We start from the raw sequence: 15,901 nt of genomic DNA, 5'->3' as shown, positions 1-15,901 counted from the left end.
AAGGCCCTCCCAGGCTGAATGCACAGGGAATATGCCTCCAGCCGTAGGTGAGGCCTCCACTCACTCCGTCTCCTCGTCCGCCACTAGCATGTCCCATCCCATGCAGCCAGTCGGGAGGAGGGCGGGGTCTTGGTGAGGTCCATGCCAGCAGAAAACAAAAGACCAAAAGCTGCCACCTTGAAGTTTCTTACCCGGTTTAATGTTTTCTTTATAGCCCTGGAGCTGGACAAGAACAGAGCCATAGAAACTGCTCCTCTCAGCTTCCGAACCCTGGTAGGACTGCTTGGAATCGAAGCTGCTCTGGAAAGCCTGATAAAATCGCTTTGTGCAGAGGAGAACAACTAGTTCCAAAACAGTGAACGTGGAGGATGAAGATGCTGCGCGGAGGAACATGCAATTTTATTCAATATAAACATTTGCTATTTTCTGCTTAGAAACCACACCCTGAAGACGTGCTGTCTATGCAGTTATGGCACATTATATGGAAACTCTCATGACATGAAAAATAAATACAACTAGTTAAGTATAAAATGCCAAATAAAAGTGACACGTACAATGTGGTTTATAAAAATAAGCTTAACATCTGAGAAAATGTACCGAGTGGTTGTGTGTCCTCAGATGTGTGGGGAGGATCCATCCCCCACCCACCGCAGCCTCACACCGAGTCCACCTTGGACATGGTGGCCACATTACTCAGCTGGGAGAAGCCACCCTTATCCTGGTTCCTGCCTCCTGGGGGCTCTGGAGACGGATGCCTATGGTGCCTCATCTTTAAACTGTCCTTAGTAGCCCAGGGGAGCCACACCCTCACTCCCTGCCTCCCCCCGGTCCGCATGGTGGCACTGTGAGGCATCTCAGCAAGTCCTCACGCTGTTCTTGGTCTTCCACAAGAAAGTGAAGCTTTCAGCTTAATAACAAGAATGGCCTAAGACAGCAAAGACAGCACTGTTCCTGGGCTGGGACGCGAGGAATGAGGTCCTTTATGAAAGAAAGACCCCCCCCTGCATAGCCTAAGTGCTATATCGATCGTCCCGGATGTGCCTTAAGAACCGTGACCTCATCAGTCACCCATTTAGCATTGTTAAGATCTGTGAACGCGTGTTGTCTCAAACCAGTCAGGGCCGTCATGACTACGCAGCAGCAGCAGTTTCCAAGACGGGCCAGAAACGCATCCACAGCAGTGGCACCCGCGGCTCAGGGGCTCCTCACAGCCCGGGCTGGTGGGAGCCAAGACCAGACAGAGTGGGGGTCTCCATCTGTTTTCTCTTCTCCCTCAAATACAGGCTGTTTTCATCGTGTCTAGTCCAGCCCTGTCTGGGCCCTGTGCTAGGCAATAACTCTTGCAGCCCTGAAGGACCTAGGGAGCCCAGCCCACCTTCCCATGGACTGGGGTTCCCTCACATGTGCACTTGAACCCAGGACCCAGCATCCTCCACACACCGTGACAATGGGCAAAATCATCCCAAACGAGGCTGCCCCAGCCCCAGCCCAGCAACAGTGAACTCCCTTGGGTCAAGACAGTACTCAACGGCCACTAACTCCACGCTTCCCAGAGCCTGCGGCTCGTCCGTGAGCTCTGTGCACTTCACCAAAGCCCCCATCCCAGCACACAGGACCCGTGTGTATGAGATGGTGTCATTGGAAGTGAGAAGAAAACAGTAAAAGTGTCCAGTTAGATAAGTATCTTTTTGCACCTCTGAGAGTAGAATTAGAAGTAAATATGACAGATTTGAACAATAAATTCTAGAAGAGTTGCCTTGATTCAAACAAGTATAATTCTCAAGTTATCACAAAATTTCCCACAAAAATTTACAATCAGCAAAATAGTTTCCTTATTTCTCATGTATCATTTTCATATAATTCCATGGTTTCACTAATATTATATGTTACAATAAGCCTCCATTAGTCCCTCAAAACGATGATATAAATAAGTCTGTACAACCTAGCATAGAATAAAAAACTGAAACCAAGATTCCCAACGTTTTTCATAGCAGCCGGGCACACTTTGGTGACCCCAACGAGAACCCTCTCGGCAGCAGCCAGGAGCTGTTCACCTTCCAGAAGCAGGGCCTGTGGCAGCCTAACAGGGAGAGGCCACGGGGCCCAAAAACGCAACACGTCTCAAGGCAAACCCGAGGGAGGAACTTGGTCTGGGAGGAAGAGAGAACTCGCTCCTCAACCACCCCAGACACTGGAGTGTCAGGAAAGCACTGAGCTGTTGGGGCACACTGCCCAGCCCGGCCACAGCAGCTCAGCCAGTCACAGCTCCACCTCCAACTTCTACAGCAGCAATTTTTAGTGGGAAAGAACAGCTCATCTCCCCCTCATGTGAAAGATTAAATTGTAAAGCAAAAAAAAAAAAGGTCAATGCTCGCATGAGTGGTGTCCATCCTGACCTGAGTCTTGCGCTCCCTGCTGCCCTGTGTGGAACTGTGGGCTTCAGCACCTCCACAGGGACCCTGAGTCTACACTGCTCAGAATCGGCGTCTGCATGACCACGAGGTCACGCTGTGCAGCAGGGAACCACCTAAAAACCTGTGTTGATATGTGACTTGCACTGAAAAAGTGACCATGTAACTCAGCTGGGGGAAGTTCCAGTAGTATCCATGTTTTCTTAAAAGTCCAAACTGTAAAATGTATGTGACAATTCAAGTTTTCTATGTTAGGAGTCTGGTGGTAGCAGATCCAAACCTTGGGTCTTAGAATAAGGCTTTTCGCATTAGAGAATCAGACATGAGCCCTGGTTGGGAAGGAAGAACTATCCAGAAGGTCTTCCCAGGGCTTAACGGACACTTCCATTTTAAGAGTGTGAGCAGCTTCCTGGGACACAGCACTCACGTCCTACATTCCTTGTCCAGGAAGTTGTTTCTAGTGCTCTTCAATTCCATGTCTCCAAGAGGCAATCCCACCTCAAAAGGGGTTAAAAGCAAAAACATTCACAACCAAAGGTCACCCAACACAACAGAAAATATCTCTATCATTCAGCCTTCACATTCTATGTTCAAGTTTCAAAGACACTGCACGGAAAGAGTTAGTTAGACCTTGTGGAGAACTAATGTGCAATCTTCGCTTTCCTTGAACCGAGTCGACATCACGGCGTTGTCTTTGGCACGTACAGTCTTTGAATAATAGTTGACGATCTTGCCGTCCAGTTTATACTGATGGGGAATGCTCTCGTAGGGCTTGAGGTCAAGGTCCAGCACAGACACGGAAAAGGCAAACCTGGACCTCGATGAAGGGACGACAGGCCTTTGATCAGAGCTGCAAGTAAAAAATACCATTTCAGGATACACAAGCCTCCCATTCATTTCCCTCCCTCCCGTTCTCTCTCCCTTTCTTCTTTCAACTAGTATGTTTTTATGTTTTTTCTTTGACTTCTGCAAAGTTAGATAAATCAATCTCTTTTAAAAGAGAAGTGAATGGCCTCACACCCCAGCTCACAAAGAGCACTCGTTCTGTGCACCTGTGATCTGTGCGTGTGACAGCTGTCTGTGCCGGCTGTGTGCACCAGCGTGCAAAGCTTCCTCGGGCCAGTGCACCCCACCATACCAGGCGAGAGGGGGTTAAAGGACTGAAAGATGGAAAAGTAATTATGTGGAACATGTGAGCGATGTTCCCCCAGCCCAGTGGTATAAACGAACGCTGAAAAATCACTTTATCATGAGCCAAGTATTACAAAACCCAAGAAAAAGTAAAAAGTAGATCTGGCCATTCCAGCGCCAAATGGATGAAATGTCGACAAGCCGCCTTCTTTGCCTCTCCTGTCTGCTGAGAAACGCAAGCTCCTTTGGTTCACATTTGAAGAGATCTGGTTTCTCATTTTATTCTCAAATTTTATCTTCAGTCCTTTGTATTTTGCTTCTCAGGGCTTAGTTTTGTGGTTTTAACCTCAGAAGTCGTGTGCTTATAACAAGATGTGATTAATTATTTGCCCTGAAAAACACATTTAGGATTACTCCGAGTCCTGAGCTCTGACTGCTGTGTGTCCCGCTTTTCGTCTCAGGGCACTCAGCGCACAGCACTCAAGACACTGGCTAAACAAGTGACCTAAGCTCAGTTCAGTCCAAGAGAAGTATCCTGGGTTCTGGTGTCCCAATGTTTACTACTCTTTGAGATTTAGAAATCAACAAGCCAAACCCCAACTTCAAAAGCTCCTGCCGAGGAGAGGAAATACTGATCAGCACGTCCCTGCTCTGATGATGCTCACCATGGCCTTGGCGCTCACTGCTGCCCTGCCCCAGAATCCTGTTTGTAGAAAAAACAAATCCCTGACTAAGCTGCTGGGGTAAGTAACTATTCTCATCTGAAGAGTAAACAGCAAATAACTCATTTACAAATTAAGGTCATGAGTCTCGCTCCAGAAGCTGGAATGTGCCTGCAGCTCATCCCAAGGGGCCACATTTTATTGGGAGAACCTCAGAAGCCCAAGGTACTGCTCAGTTCTGAGGCCTGAGACCCAAGCTGGGTGCACCTGGGCTGGAACAGTCACATCCCCAGCCCATGACTAGGGTTACGTATTTTAAAGGACACCCCAATTTCTCAGAAGCAGCACCTGACAAGACCATGGGTGTAAAGACAGGAAGGATGTTCCAGGCAGCTCCCGGGGAGGGTCTGACTACCTGGGTCAACCACAAGCTAGCTCCATGGGAACCAATGGCAGTGACCAGCGGGCACCAGCTCCTGACACAGAAATGCTCTTCTTCCCCCTCAGTACCCCGGAGGCCAAGACTGGGCAAGAGGCCCCAGGGACACACCTGTCCCTTGTGCCACAAGTGTGCCCTCTAGCAGCCTTGGAGAATGAGGCTCAGGTGGCCTTCTGGCTGCAGGGGGGCTGCCCTTGCCTGGAAGGCCGTTCTCCAGGACACTGACCCGCTGGGGGTTACCGGGGGACCAGCAGCCTCCAAGGGTGCTGGGGATCGAGGTGGAGAAGCCAAGGCCGCACACTGTGTTTCAAATGGGAGGTCGAGAGGAGCAGCAGGGTTTAGGCCGGGAAGCCGTGGCAGCTCTCTCCACAGTTCCAAATTCCCAAAGGGACAAAGCTCTGCAGCGACAGGAAGGCAGATCCAACTTGAGACATTTTCCTTTATGACAGGGCAGAAACAGTAGTGCAGAGCTGGAGAAGCCTTTATTTTAGGGGGTGTAAGAAGTTTAAATGTGGTCAATCTATCTGTGAGCTGCAAATTAGTCTAGGGATCTAAATTTAGTCTCAGGTCTACCAGGCATCTCAAGACGCCAAGATGACTCATGATAAATCCCAGCCTTAGTTTGTCCCTAGGCCTCTAGAGCACCACAGTTACTGGAACTTCACAGGTGCGGCCACTGCGCACACCTTCCTGGAAGCAGGCCCAGCCCCACACGCCATGTTCTCGGAGGAGAAGCCTTCTCTGAGATCCTCTCCTTTTGTTGAGAAAGGCCTGGCTAGAGTGCTTTGTGCAGGATGGTTCCAGTGCCTACACCCTAGGTCTGAGAAGCCACATGGCTCAGTGCCTTCAGGACATGCCCTCCCCTCCCCTCCCCTCCTACTGTCGTTTCTGCTGAGCAGCTGGTCGTAAGGACCCGGGCCTTCAGCTTTCCCCGCATGCTGGCTTTCCAATTTGACATCACTGACCAGGCACTAAGAGATTCCCAGGTGCTAGACGAGGTGAGTAACATGTCTGTCCTTCAGCGGCCTTTCACAGCCCACCTAAGGGCACCCTGCATCCAAGCACATTTCCATTGCCCAGCTGCATCCTTGGTCCAGGGGGCTGCTGAACGTGGTATCTTCGTGGGTTTTCTCTCATGGAACACCACCAGCTTAATCCAGTTAAGGAATTCCTCATAACTTAGCCCTGTAGGTATTTCCTTAGGGGATAACAGGAGTTTTCAACTAAATAGAACAACCTTTTTTCTACTTCAGTTACGCCCTATAATGTTCCTCAGTATTTCATATTGGAAAGTAAACAATTCTGTGCCTGCCAGGGAACAGGAATCCTGGGAACTGTTTAGTTCAAAAGCACCGGGAAAGTGAGTGGCTGGCAGCCAGCAACCAAGGTCATCTTGACCCAGGAACACATGTTAGAAGAATGTGGAACATTCCGCAAATACTGGGTGCAGGGTTTAGCACCCCTGAAGATCGGTGATGGAGATGCTGTCTAACGACTATGAGATTATCAGTTTCATCCCGAATTCCCAGAAACAGAGGGGACTGGACAAAACTAGTGACATTAGGGAGAGGGGCGGCACATAGGCTGGTTATTCAGAAGAGGAAGCAGAAGAATGAATGCGCGCCTCACAGGCTTTCAAATGACTGTGGTGGTAAAAAGGCAGGTGCGCCATGCTGCCACTGTGGGAGACCGAGGAACAAGGGCCACAGGTACCCACACATCTCAGGGGCTGGCTTTCTTTGAGGGAATGCAATGGGCAGCTCACTGTCCACATTGTTTCTGAGCTCTTGGGAGTATTTTCTTAGAAAACAGTAACTTTCAATGTACTAACAATCCTTTTAAGTTATTCTCCATAAATCTGTCTTTTGACTGAATTACAAGCTTCTAGAGCGCGAGAGTTAGCAAGCCCCATGATGTCACATAGGCCAAGGAAGTTATGTCACTCCGCCATGGAGTCTCTAAATATGGGGAAACCAACTATCCTATTAACAATTCACCAACTGTCCATAAAACCCCGTTAGACCCAGGCTGCATGCCTTGCAGTGGGGGCCTCACCTGGCATCCTGCAGACAGGGAGACAGTGCAATCATGATGGAGCAGTCCTTGGCAGTCATGGCGACGCGGTACTGCTGCACCTGCAGGGGTGGGAAAGATCAGCTCCAGGTCACACAGGAAGCCTCTGCCCCCCCCACACAACCTTCCTTCCCAGTAGCCAAGTGTGGGAACTGCTTCCTGCCTCAGAACCTGAGGGTGGGATTAGGAGCGAGGGCCACGGTGAGCACGGGCTTCAGGAGGTCGCCCTGTGAGAGCACCTGGGCCAGCCCTCAGTGCCACGGGGCTGCTCAGAGGCCAGTACCACCCCCTGACCTCTCACGGCAAGCAGTGTGGGACCCCGACTCCAGACCCTGAGACGGATGATCTGTCTTCAGCAAGGTCACCACAGTCGGCCTTTGGAAGGAAAAGCAGTAAGCCACCTGAGCCCCGCATGTTGGCCACACTCAGAGTATCAAGTGAGTATCACTTGACACCTGCAAGAAGAGTGCAGGGGGTGTTCAGCAAGGCATCGCTTAGAACGACATTCCCTCCGGAACATCATACAGCCACCAGAGACAACGGCAGACGGCCACCCTTCTACAGGCTGTGCATGTGTTAACTTGCTCCACCCTCACAGCAGCCCAACAGGGCAGCACGGCCGGCATCCCACTTTACAGACAAGCAACAGACACAGATCACTTGTCTGTCGTGCCCTGCTCGTCAATGGCAAGGCAGGGACTCAAACCCAGTATGCTGGCTCTGACATTTGCACTCTTCAACACATGCTCCAAGCTATGTGGGTCTGTCCATACTGACCAGGGACAGCTCAACACACACCACACTGTCAGAGTCGACATACGTAAAGCCGTACATGTGCACATGTGTGTGACGCGGGCAGGGAGAAAGGTGAAGGACAGGCACCACAATGCTCACAACTGTCTCCTCTACAGAGCAGAATGTGAGGCACTCTCTCCTCTTCCTTCTTTGGACTTTCATATATGGTTTGCATTGTTTTAGATGGCATAGCTCTCGCTTTCACAAAAATAAACAGTTGTAAAAGAAAAGGAATTGGGCCTCACACATCACTGGCCTCAATATTTGTACTGATGACAGACCATCATCTCCTGTCTCCCTTTTAACCACTCCCCTCAATTGCATATAACCCGGAGGATCTGGCGTTCGAAAACATCCAAGCTGCACTTTCCAAAGGGCAGGACTGGATGGGAGGGAGTGGGGAGAACCTCAAAGCACGGATTTAGCTCAGGCCCGCACACTATTCTTGGGGCCTGAGAAAACCTTTCACAGCAGATGGAAATGAGCAGCTCCTATCCTTACACTCTATTCAGTTAGCTAGAGTACAAATGGATCAAAAGTTGATTCTTAGGAAACTAAACTCTTGGTGGGAATGATTAAGGGAGTGTCCTAGCCCCTTCAGGCTGCTATCACGAAATGCCCAAAACTGGTAGCTTATAAACAACAGAAACTTGTTTCTCACAGTTCTAGAGGCTGGGATGTCCAAGACCAAGGCGCCAGCAGATCTGCTATCTGGCGAGAGCCGACTTCCTTATCCACAGCCCTCTTTTCACTGTCACTTCACATGGTGAAAGGGGCTGGCTTGCGCTCTGGGGTTTCTTGTATAAGGGCCTGAATTCAAATCATGAGGGCTCCACCCTCATGACCTAATCACCTCCCAGAGGCCCCACCTCCTAACACCATCACCTTGGGAGTTGGGATTTCAACATATAAATTTGGGGGGGTAAGAGGGTAAAACATTCAGACAGTAGCAGAGAGGGAGAGAAATCAAATATCAGACATCTGGAATAAAAGAGCATACTTCAGATCCTATAAACATGAAAAGATAATAAAAGAACATTACCCAACAACATCATATGCCAAAATTCTGAAAACATAGATAAAACAAAAAATTTCTAGAAAAATACAACTTACTAAAATTTGAAACTTTCCTACAAAGACAACTATGGGGCCTAGCTGGTTTCACAGCTGATTCTACAAAGCATTTAAGTCAGAAATAATACCATTCCTTTTTTTTTTTTTTTTGAGACAGGGTCTCGTTCTGTTGCCCAGGCTGGAGCACAGTGGTACCATCACAGCTCACTTACAGCCTTGACCTGCAGGGCGCAAGTAATCCTTCCATCTCAGCCTCTCAGGCAGGTAAGACTACAGGTATGCACCACCATACTCGGCTGGTTTTTTATTACTTTTATTAGAGACGAGGTCTCGCTATGTTGCCCAGGCTGGTCTTGAACTCCTGAGCTCAAGTGATCCTCCCACCTTGGCCTCCCAAAGTGTTGGGATTACAGGTGTGAGCCACTGAACCCGGCCGTTGTTAATCCACCTCTTCCAGGCAACAGAGAAAGAGTAAACAGACCATCTTTTAAGTGTTTTATGGGCAGGTCTAGGCCTCGACACCAAGGCTGAACACAGACATTACAAAAAGAGAAAGCACAGTTCTTATCACTCATAAACATCTGCCAAAATCCCTAAACAAAATATTAGCAAACCCAATTATCATCATACAGAAAAAGAACACATCACAACAAATTGCGTAATTAACCACGTTAACAGAAAATATTTTGATCATATGATCATCTCAATAGAAATAGAAAAGGCATTGATAAAGTTCAACATCTGCTCCTGATTTTAAAAAATCCTCTTAATAAATCAGGAAAAGAAGGGAACAAACTTCTTTAATCTGATGTCAGCCACTTAAGGAAAAAAAAACCTACATTAAACAATTTACTTGATGGTAAAATGCTTTTGAGATTTGGAACAAGACTAAAATTCATACTATCACAAATTAACTACATAAAGTGAAGTAAAATAAAGAAGTGAAAGGTATAAGGATTGGGAAGGAAAGGGAAAACATCAAATTCACAGACTACGATTACATATAAAGAAAATCCAAAAGAAACTATAATCGTTAGGATTAATATAAGTGAGCAAAGTTGATGTATGCAAAGTCAAAATAGAAAAACCAATCACATTACTGCATAATCAAACACTTTTAAAGTAAGATCTTTTTAAAGATGCCATTTACATCTAAAACCATCAAATATCGTGAAATTAATATAAGACCTCTCTGAACAGAACCATAAAACATTTTTATCAGAATAATATATATATATATATATATATAAAAGTTTAAATGTCCATGTTGGAAGACTCAGTATTGTATAGATTTCAACACTCATCGTTATTTTAACGCTACACCATGAAAATCCCAGTGGCTTTTTTTTTAGTTTTTAATTTTTGTGGGATAGCAGTTTTGTTTGTGCTTTTCCTGCAGAACTGAGTGAGGTGATTCTCAAATTCATGTAGATATGCAAAAGGTCGAGAACAGCCAAGATATGCTTGAAGAAGACAGAAGGATTTGTCAGATATCAAAGCTTGTTATGACTCTATAGTGTTCACAATTTCTGTGACGACAGGATAATTCCATTTGAAAAGAAAATAAAACCCCACCTCCTGCCATTTCAAAAATCAGTTTCAGACAGTCACCCAACAAAATGTGAAAGACAAAACAATAAATTTTCTAAAGATATGGCAGGAAAATATCTTCAGGACCTTAAGGCAAAGAAAGACTTCTTAAAAGGGAAAAAAACTGGTAAATTAGGCTACATTAACATTATGAACCGTTCTTATAAGGACTCCATTAAGAATCAAAAGACGGGCCAGGCACAGTGGCTCACACCTGTAATCGCAGCACTTTGGGAGGCCGAGGCAAGCAGATCACAAGGTCAGGAGATCAAGACCATCCTGGCTAACATGGTGAAACCCCGTCTCTACTAAAAATACAAAAAATTAGCCAGGCATGGTGGCAGGTGCCTGTAATCCCAGCTACTCGGGAGGCTGAGGCAGGAGAATGGTGTGAACCCGGGAGACGGAGCTTGCAGTGAGCCAAGATCGCGCCACTGCACTCCAGCCTGGGCGACAGAGCGAGACTCCGTCTCAAAAAAAAAAAAAAGTCAAAAGACAAGCTACATAGGCTACATAGTGGGAAAAGATACCTACTGGACACAAAATTGACAAAGGGCTTCTATCCAGAATATACAAAGAATGCCTTCAAATCAATAAGAAAAAGACAACTCTACCAAAAAAAATGAGCAAGAGACTTAAATTGTGACTTAAATAGATCACAAAAGGAAAAATCCAGTAAACATATGAGAAGGTACTTAATCTCATCACAAGATACCACTACACACACACCAGAATGGGTGAAATTCAGAAGACCCACAACTAAGTGTAAGAGATGGTGTGGAGCACAGGTGACTCCTAACCAGTTGCAGGGAACATAATCAGGTAAAACTGTTTTACAGTAGCTACTCAAACTAAGTATACTCATCCCTGTGGCCCAGAAATCCCACTCCTAGGGATATATCCAAGAGAAATGTGTGCACATGTACACAAAATCTGTACAAGAATATTCATAACTGCCAAAAACTAGGAACAACCCAAATGTTCATAAAACAGCAGAACAGATAAATTGTAGTACACTAAGTCCTCACTTAATGTTGTCACTGGGTTCTTGGGAAACTGTGACTTGAAGCCAAACAATGTATAACAAAACTAGGCCAGGCACAGTGGCTCACGCCTGTAATCCCAACACTTTGGGACACCAGGTGGGAGGACTGCTTGAGCCCAGGAGATCGAGACCAGCCTGAGCAACATAATAAGACTGCATCTCTACAAAACATTTAAGAAATTAGCCAGGCATGCCAGGCACAGTGGTTCACACCTGTAATCCAGCACTTTGGGAGGCTCAGGTGGGTGGATCACGAGGTCAGGAGTTCCAGACCAGCCTGGCCAACATGGTGAAACCCCATCTCTACTACAAAATACAAAAATTAGCAGGTGCCTGTAATCCTAGCTACTCAGGAGGCTGAGTATTACTTGAACCCGGGAGGTGGAGGTTGCAGTGAGCCAAGATCGCACCACTGCACTCCAGCCTGGGTGACAGAGCAAGACTCCATCTCCAAAAAAAAAAACAAAGGAAGAAATTAGCCAGGTGTGGTGACACATGCTTGTGCTTCCCAGCTACCTGTGAGGCTGAGGTGGGAGGATCACCTACCTGAGCTCAGGAGGTCAAGGCTGCAGTGAGCCATGATCATGCCAGTGCACTCCAGCCTGGATGATGAAATGAAACTCTGTCTCAAAAAAACAAAAATAAAAACAAAGCCATTTCTTTTCTCATCGTTATGATAAAACAACATTGAACAAAATGATGTTATTTGAGGACCTGCTGTATAGGTCACTTCACTCAAAGTCACAGTTTCCACGAACCTGTCAAGGATGCTGAGAAAGGACTTACTACATATCCATTCATGGATCACTCTAAAGTAAATAGAAATGTGGCAATAAAGTAAATAGAAATGTGGCAATGGGTGCACTAGCAAAGGTGAATCTCATAAATATTACACAGAGCTAAAAAAAAAAAACAGGAGACATGAATATATACAGCATGATCTCGTAAGTCAAGTTCAAAAACAGGACAGACTAAACTACAGGGATGTAAGTCAGTACAACAGTTAACCCTGGGAGGAAGGAGAAAGGTCTGGTTGGATGGGACAACAGGAATTCTGATCGCTGCCAGTGTTCCATGTCCAAATATAAGTGGTGGTTCCATAAGAATTTTTACTTTGTGACAAGTCAGTGGGTTGTATATTTTTTTCTGTGTACCTTTCTGTATTTGCTAGTATTTCACAATGATTAATGAAGCAAAAGTTTAGAAAATTAAAACATTTAAATATTAGTAATATCTAGTGTTCGCAAGGACATGGGGAAACTGTCTTCAACTGTTGCAAGAAGAAATATAATTAATAAAATCTTTTGGGGAGGACAATGTGACAGGATCTATCAAAAATAAACCCTGCAATTTTACATCTAAAAATCTGTCTTACAGAAATGCTATGTTAAGTGCACAACGGTAGATGTACAAAAATGTGAATGTCAACGTTATTTTTAATACCAACAAATTAATACCCAAGTAACTAACAGTGGTGTGAACACACTAAAGAGACAGGATTATGGAGGACATCCAACAGCCCTTCTAAAAACAACTAGATCCCTGAAACCGCTCCTTTTAACGTATTGTTGAGCTTGCATAAGGTACGGAAAATCCCTAACCCAACCCCCCTCTTCTCACCACCCACCCACAAAGAGCTGCAACTAGAGTTTTGAGCATGAAGCAACTGGGAAGGCTGAGCTGTCCTATAGTCCAGTGCCACTATCAGCACTGATTCTAGGAATAAGCCACAGGGTAGAGGATCTATCTAAACCAGAGACTCTTCCCTTTTGCCAAAGATCCCTATCCTCTCTGGAAGAAGGCATCCCCTATTTGGGTCTCCAGGATTCCTATAGATTAAGATCAAACAAATCAACAAGGCAAACAAAATCAAGCAAGGCAACACGGATGAGTCAGCCAAAATAAGAGATTTTTTTTTTTTTTACCACCAAGGTTTTATTGTATCTGATATCAGAATATAAAATAACTTCATAAATTGCTTAAAGAAATAAAAGACAGAATTTTGAAATAGACAAGCCATAAGGAACTAGAAAAAAATACCAAGGAGATGTGAAAACAAACCAAATAGAATTTTCAGAAATTAAAGATAGAACTACTGAAATGGGGCCAGGTGCGGTAGCTCACGCCTGTAATCCCAGCACTTTGGGAGGCTGAGGTGGGCGGATCACAAGGTCAGGAGATTGAGACCATCCTGACTAACACGGTGAAACCCCATCTCTACTAAAAATACAAAAAATTAGCTGGGCGTGGTGGCAGGCGCCTATAGTCCCAGCTACTCGGGAGGCTGAGGCAGGAGAATGGTGTGAACCCAGGAGGCGGAGCTTGCAGTGAGCCAAGATCGCACCAGGGCACTCCAGCCCGGGTGACAGAGCGAGACTCCATCTCAAAAACAAAAAAAGAACTACTGAAATGGAAAACTCGATAAACAAGTGAAATGGCAGATTAGACACAGCTGAATGAATCAATGAACTGGAAGATAGAGCTGAAAAAAGAAAAGCACCTGGAATGTAGCACAAGGAGACAGATGAAAAATATGAAAGAGCAGTTAAGATGTGTGGGAGATAAAATAAGGTTTGACATAGGTCAAATTAGAGTCCCAGAAGAAGTGAATATGATAATGGAGAAGAGAAAATATTTGAGAAAATGAGAAATTTCCAGAACTAATAAAAGACATAAATCCACAAATAGAGAAAGCATAACATACACCAAACAGGAAAAATATAAAGCACAGCACACCCAAATCACATTGCACTAAAATGTCAAAAGGACAAGAAAGAGGTAGAGAAGACCTTAAAAGCAGCCAGAGAGAAAAGACAGATCACCTACTGAGCAAGGACAGACTAACAGAAGACATCTTAACAGCAAAAACCAGATGTTGTATGAAATGTTTAAATTCTATTAAGCAAAAAAAAAAACAGAAATGAACCCCTTCTGTGCACCCAGATAAAAAATTATTTTCAAAACTGTGGACAAAATATGAATATATTCAGATACAGAGGGAATTTACCAAAAACCCTTCACTAAGATAGCTTCTAAAGAATATTCTTCAAGAAGAGGAAGAAAACTATAAATATCTGTAGGCCAATAAATTAGAAAACTTAGATAAACTGAACACTTCCCTAAAAAGACACAAACTACCAAAACTGACTTAAAAGCAGACAATATGATTAGACCTATAACAATTAAAGAGAATGAATTAAAAATAAAAAAACTATCCACAAAGAAAAGCCCACTCAGATGGCTTCACTAGTGAATTCTGTCAAATATTTAAAGAATAATTAATACCAATCCATCTCAACTTCTTCCAAAAAATAGAAGAGGCTGGAACACCAACTCATTCTATGAGGCCAGTGTTACACCCCGATCCCAAAAACAAAGATATCACAAGAAAACGAAACTACACACTATCTTAAGAATATGGATATGAGAATCCTCAATAAAATAATCAAAAACTGAATCCAGCAACATATAAGAAGGACAAGACGCCATGACCAAGTGGGATTTAGCCCAGAAATACAAAGTTGGTTTTAACACCCGAAAATAAATTTATGTAATACACCACATTAACAGAATAAAGGACAAAAACCACATGATAATCTCAAATGATATAGAAAAGGCATCTAACAGAATCCAACACCCTTTCAGAATAAAAACACTCAGCAAATCAGGAAGAGAAGGGAACTTCTTCAATCTGATAAAGGAATCTACAAAAAACAACTAACATCATACATGACGATGAAAGACTGAACACTGTCCCCATAAGACCAAGAACAAATCAGGGATGTCTACTCCTGCCATTTTTATTCAACATTGTACTGGAGGCTCTAGTCAGGAAATTACACAAGAAAAATAAATCAAAGGCATCCAAATTGGAAACGAAGAAGCAAAACTATTTCTACTCACACATGATCTTAAATAGAGAGAATCCTAAAAAAATCCACTAAAAAACTATTAGAACATACAAACTCGGCAACGATGCAGGCTACAAGATCAATATACAAAATCAAATTGTATTTCTACACCTGAATACACTTGTAATGAGCAATCTGAAAATGGAATTCAGAAAACAATTCCATTTACAACAGCATTAAAAAGAAAATATTTTAGAAATAAGTTTAACAAAGAAGCATAAAACCTTAGTTTACACTCTGAAAACTAAGTAACAATGTCAAAAGAAAACCAAGATCTAAATAAATGGAAAAATATCTCATGTTCATAGATCAAAAGACTTACTACCCAAGGTGACTTACAGATTCCTCAAGTCCCTATGAGAATCCCAGCTGGCTTCTTTGTAGACGAAGCTGATTCTAAAATTCATATGGAATTACAAGAGGCTCCAAATAGTCACAACAATCTTGAAAACAAAGACCAAAGTTAGAGAACTCACACTTCTCCATTTCAAAACCTACTAAAAAGCAGTAGTACTCAAGACAGGGTACTGGCATAAGTGCAGACATATAGATCAATGAACAACTGAGCATCCAGAAATAAAGCCATACATCTATGGTCAACTGCTTTTCAAGAAGGATGTTAAGATCACTCAATGGGGAAAGAATAGTCTCCTCAACAAATGGTGCTGACCGGGCACGGTGGCTCACAACTGTAATCCCAGTACTTTGGGAGGCTGAGGCAGGCAGATCACTTGAGGCCAGAAGTTCAAGACCAGCCTGGCCAACATGGC

General features: G+C 44.5%; 2 protein-coding genes across 7 annotated transcripts in view; one reads left to right on the top strand and one right to left on the bottom strand.

The window, feature by feature from the left end:
• Window positions 1-7,745, top strand: part of CENPP (centromere protein P) — a 295,833-nt gene extending 288,088 nt beyond the window's left edge. For 4 of the 5 annotated variants that reach the window (XM_034967714.3, XM_034967713.3, XM_063594332.1 and 1 more), the window contains one exon: window positions 215-2,362. In XM_034967714.3, coding sequence (XP_034823605.1) covers window positions 215-345 — 131 coding nt within the window. In that variant the 3' untranslated portion in view covers window positions 346-2,362. Of the gene's footprint in view, window positions 1-214 lie in introns of all 5 variants that reach the window. The other variant, XM_003807840.7, reaches the window with a different exon arrangement.
• The window catches only part of IPPK (inositol-pentakisphosphate 2-kinase), a 56,044-nt gene continuing 41,900 nt past the window's right edge, over window positions 1,758-15,901 (bottom strand). Inside the window, exons 12-14 of one of the 2 annotated variants that reach the window (XM_055091779.2) lie at window positions 11,767-11,842; window positions 6,699-6,778; window positions 1,758-3,261 (exon numbers count right to left, since the gene is read on the bottom strand). In XM_055091779.2, coding sequence (XP_054947754.1) covers window positions 3,256-3,261; window positions 6,699-6,778; window positions 11,767-11,842 — 162 coding nt within the window. In that variant the 3' untranslated portion in view covers window positions 1,758-3,255. The remainder of the gene's footprint in view (window positions 3,262-6,698; window positions 6,779-11,766; window positions 11,843-15,901) is intronic. The other variant, XM_003807836.6, reaches the window with a different exon arrangement.

This window comes from Pan paniscus, chromosome 11 (genome assembly GCF_029289425.2).
Source record: "Pan paniscus chromosome 11, NHGRI_mPanPan1-v2.0_pri, whole genome shotgun sequence".
NCBI lineage: Eukaryota > Metazoa > Chordata > Mammalia > Primates > Hominidae > Pan > Pan paniscus.
The sequence above is the reverse complement of the archived record's forward strand: the minus strand, read 5'-3'. Positions and strand labels throughout refer to the sequence as shown.